The sequence below is a fragment of the Berghia stephanieae genome, chromosome 5, assembly GCF_034508935.2.
Source record: "Berghia stephanieae isolate SIO BIC M18660-M18661 chromosome 5, UCSD_Bste_1.3, whole genome shotgun sequence".
Classification (NCBI taxonomy): domain Eukaryota; kingdom Metazoa; phylum Mollusca; class Gastropoda; order Nudibranchia; family Aeolidiidae; genus Berghia; species Berghia stephanieae.
In genome coordinates, this window is record NC_088364.1 from 7,506,812 (window position 1) to 7,511,455 (window position 4,644).

Consider the following 4,644-nt stretch of genomic DNA (forward strand, 5'->3'; position numbering starts at 1 on the left):
TGTGGTCTTGTTGCATGACACTCGCTTTCGGATCGGAAGGTCCTGAGTTCGAGCCTTGCTCGGCGCATAGTTGAGTCACTGGAAAATGTTTTTAAATCACATTCTCTCACCGTACTCAGGTGTAAAATGAGTACCTGGCCGTTAATAGCGTTGTCTCTGTCGGAAAAAATGTAATATCGCCTAACAGGCGTCGTATTTCGTCCTACATGTTACGTGTTGCTGTTGGTCAGGGACCCCCTTTAAAGCGCTTTGGACACGTTTAGTGGATACTGAGCTTTATTTTTTTTTTTTTAAAAAAAAGCTCAACAACAGTTACAAACAATGACAATGACAAATTTCCTTGTCTGTAGTGTTCCCATTTTCACTCTTTCGTTAGTATGTTCACGATTCCAGGCTTCAGGCAGCCCTCATCGATCTCTACGCATCATCCATTTTCACTCTTTCGTTAGTATGTTCACGACCCCAGGCTTCAGGCAGCCCTCAACATCTCTACGAATCATTCATTTTCATTTGCAGACCTGCTTACTTGAAAATAAACATCGTAATTTTTAGGAGATAACATTTTTATTCACTCTCTCTCTCTCTCTCTCTCTCTCTCTCTCTCTCTCTCTCTCTCTCTCTCTCTCTCTCTCTCTCTCGTGGTCATTCCACAGTAGGTATGGACCACCGATGAATTTTTTCCATCCTTTTCGGTCGCTGACCAGTATTTCCATCTCCTGCCAGCCAGCGCATCCCAGACCTCTCCAGCTCTCCTCCAGAAGGTCTCTCCTCCAGGTTGACCTTGGTCTTCCTTTTTTCCTATTGTAGTTCCTGTAGTCAAGTTTAAAAATCAACAATTTACCTTCACAAGGATTAAATAACACTTAAAAATCCTTAAAATGATGTAGTCTGGCATCAACTTTTATTTTCAATAAGTTTTAATGACTTAAAGATGTTCAGGAAGTTTTGATCACGTGCCTGTGTCTCGATGAGATTTTTAGGTGATCAGAAACTTAGAGCATTGTTGGAATCTACCTCTGCTCCCTATTTGAACATGTCCCTTTAGTTTTACTTTTTCGTGGGTGCTTTAAAAAAAATTGTAAATCATGATTTTTTTACTACCCAGTTTTCTTCCTTTTTACAGGCACTGAAATGCCATAAAAGCTTCTCAAGCACGGTAAAACTCTTTAACCCAACAGTTGTCATGGCCGATTTTAAATTGACTCAATGCATGACTTTTGTCATGATTTGACTGTCATTTCCATCGCTTTCAGTAAGAGATTAGTAAATGCTATGAGATTCTAGCTCCTATAGAAACAGACTAGACCTATAGTCACGTATCGCCTGCAGAAAGCAGTAGAAACAACTGTCAAATTCTGACAAAAGTTTTGTTGTTTTTTTTTTTTTTTGGATTGAAATTGGCCCTGTCACTTCTAGGCCGAGCTGCCAACTTGAAGTTTCAAAAATTCGTAGTTTCCAAGGGAAAAAAGAAAATGTCACCATAAATAGCTTTAGAAATAAATAAATAATTTTCTCTCAATATAGTCAAAAAAATGCTTCAAAGTCCTGAATATAGGTTCTAAGAAGCTATACTTTCCTTCTCAACAAGATTTACTGAGTCAAAGATACCTATGCAGTTCTGTGGCTGGAACCAAAAATTCGTATTTCTACGAATTTTTCGTAGTACTAGGCAGGTCTGCGTCCAGGGTTAAAACAAAACAAAACACGCGTGGGGCTAAGCGATTTGTCAAATAAATGGATCTAAAGTTAAACTCATCATATTATTTATTTACCCCAATTTTCTCCCCCCAGAGCATCAAGGAATGCGTCCAGTCCGTCGGGTGTCATATCAGGGAACTGAAGCTGAGCTGTCCTTCACCGAATCTTCTCACCGCCTACAACGTCACGAAATGCGTGCGTATTCTGTTCACCGAGATGCTCACGTTCCAACACAGCCGGTCCACTTTGCAGTCCTTCGTCCTGAATGACTTAGACTTTGACGAGGCTTGGAACGGCTTCCGAAGTTCGAGATCTCAACTCGTCTCGAGTCTGACGTTCTTCCTGGCGTACCAGCAGAAACTGAAATCGATAGACATGTCAAACGCCTTTATCACGTCGCCTTTCGCGTTTAGGATGATGGAGGCGCTCAGCTGGAGTCGATCTTCGAGGACACTAGAGAGAGTTCATCTGGAGAATTTCTTCAGCCCAACCGTGTCTCCGATCAGACTGGTACAGGCAGTTCGTACTCTGTTCCGATCGTTTTCTCGGCTGAAAAGGATTTCGTTGAACCAGTGCTACATGGTTGATCAAAGTTTTCTCATTCTTTGCACTCGTCTCAGAAAATCGCTGCAGCAGGTAGATCTTCACATATCGAGCAAAAACAGCGGCTCTATCGAGATGAATGCCATATCTCCCAAGGTCTGGAAAGAGGTTCTTATAGTTTGTCCGGACTTGAAAGTGACCTTGAACTTTGATTTCTGGTCGAGTAACATTACGTATTACCTCATGGACGATATGCCGCTTGTCGAACTTAACATCCGGGGATATCTGTGCGGCACATGCAGGACGTCTTATGCCTCCAACATAAATCGTCTCTTTGGCAATCTTTCGCAAAAATACCAGGAAACATTGAGTAAACTATCCTTGCTCTTGAAGTTTGGAAACATCCCTTACTCACCGGCGGTGCACAACGACGATTTGTTGTCATTTTGGGCTAGTTGTCGGAATTTGCAGATGGCCAACTTTTCTCAAGAGCTTATCATTCCTTGCAATTCGCCACGGCGACGGGGGACGAGTAAGCTGTTGGATTCGAACGCAAGGGAGGTTCTTAAACTCGACGATTCTCGATGCATCAAAATGAAGACAGTGTCTAGCTCAAGGAGCGAAGAATACTACAGTTTCTATGTTACGAGTTCTGAGTGATTCACGTCCACACTGATCGTTTGGTTTTGCAACAGCCGACTTTGACTGTATGACATGTAATTATCAAATCACAGGTGATTTCGAGACGATTCTTTCGTGCAACACTTAATTGGTTGGCGTCCATCGATTTTGACCTGTTTTTGTCAGTCTCTGACGTCGTTTAATGAGAGAAAGAGAGATAGAGAAAGAACGGAAGAGAGAAAGAAAGAAAGAAAAAAGAAGAGAGAGAGAGAGAGAGAGAGAGAGAGAGAGAGAGAGAGAGAGAGAGAGAGAAGGAGAGAGAAATATTAGGATCGATTGATAGATAGATAAACAATGAAAGATAGATAGATAGATAGATAGATAGATAGATAGATAGATAGATAGATAGATAGATAGATGGATATAGATAGATAGATGGACAGATATATAGGTGGATATAGATAGATAGATAGAAAGATAGATAGATAGATGAATAGAGAGATAGATAGAAAGAAAGAAAGAGAGAATGTGGGAGATAGAGAAAGAAATAAATAAAGAAAGAAAGAAAGAGAAAGAGAGAGAGAGAGAGAGAGAGAGAGAGAGAGAGAGAGAGAGAGAGAGAGAGAGAGAGAGAGAGAGAGAGAGAGAGAGAGATATAATGAGAAAGTCGAATGAGCGTTCATGACCATGTCTAGATCTATATATTTCCACAACGATAAACAATATTATTATTATGATTCTTCTATCTTTTCTACCCACCCAAGTCTTTCATTGGCAATAATGATATTCTTCTATATTCACAGTTTACAACTTAAACAATCAAGTCTATTTATTATGTTTTAAGTCTTGCGAAATCGGGAAGAATAAATGAAAAATATAAATCTTTATTTAAAATTTATTCTATCGCGTATTTTCTCGCGACTATAATTTTAATGATAATGATATTATGATTATGATGGCATGAATATTCCGATACAATTTTCTATTACAAACTTCATCGTCTTATACATGTGTAAAATAAACCATTTTAGAAATAAAACACATTCGAGTGAAGCGTTATACTGTATCTTATTTTTATTTATTTATTTATTTATTTATTTATTTTTTTTTAATCCCATAGACTTTTGAAAATTACGTTAGTTATCGTATATTATTCTATAAAAACTATTCGAATGAACATTTCAGTGATTTTATTTTTGACTCAAAAATTTTAATAAAGTATAGATAGTTCCAAGATGACGTCACTCAAGTCTTTGTTATTGTTTTTTGCCATCCACGTTTATGAGTAATGCTCACTGAACTGTATTAACCCGACTATAAACGTTCATGGATACACACAGTTTTGTGTGTTGGTCCGTTATACTTCCGGATGGCAAAATTATATTATGAGCTTCTTCTTCGCCAAGCGCAAACTATCTATAAACGTTCAAGGTTACACATAGTTTTGTGTTCCGGATGGCAATGTTGTGAGCTTCTAACCAAGCGCATACGATCTATAATCAACCGATGACCGTGATCCGAAGAATCATTGCCTCCTTGCCTTTCACCCCAAGCAAACAACACACACATCCTGAGCATTACCAAAGAGCGTGTTACCAAGAGCTCTCACTTCCCGCTTTTGGTGAAGCCAAGCATCTTCCGTCTTCTACTCGTATTATCTTCATTGTATCAGTAAGCCTAGCGCGCATGATACACGCGGAGCACACCCACCTCGCTGTCTCGCCTGGCACGCGACAATAGCATTGCGGTTAAGAGAAGTGAGAGCTCTTGGTAACGACGTTA

The 4,644-nt window shown here is 39.5% G+C and overlaps 1 protein-coding gene across 1 annotated transcript in view; it reads left to right on the forward strand.

The window, feature by feature from the left end:
* The window catches only part of LOC144974065 (F-box only protein 39-like), a 6,109-nt gene extending 2,588 nt beyond the window's left edge, over positions 1-3,521 (forward strand). Inside the window, exon 3 of the mRNA XM_078916953.1 lies at positions 1,792-3,521. Coding sequence (XP_078773079.1) covers positions 1,792-2,901 — 1,110 coding nt within the window. The 3' untranslated portion in view covers positions 2,902-3,521. The remainder of the gene's footprint in view (positions 1-1,791) is intronic.
* The last annotated feature ends 1,123 nt before the right edge of the window (positions 3,522-4,644 follow it).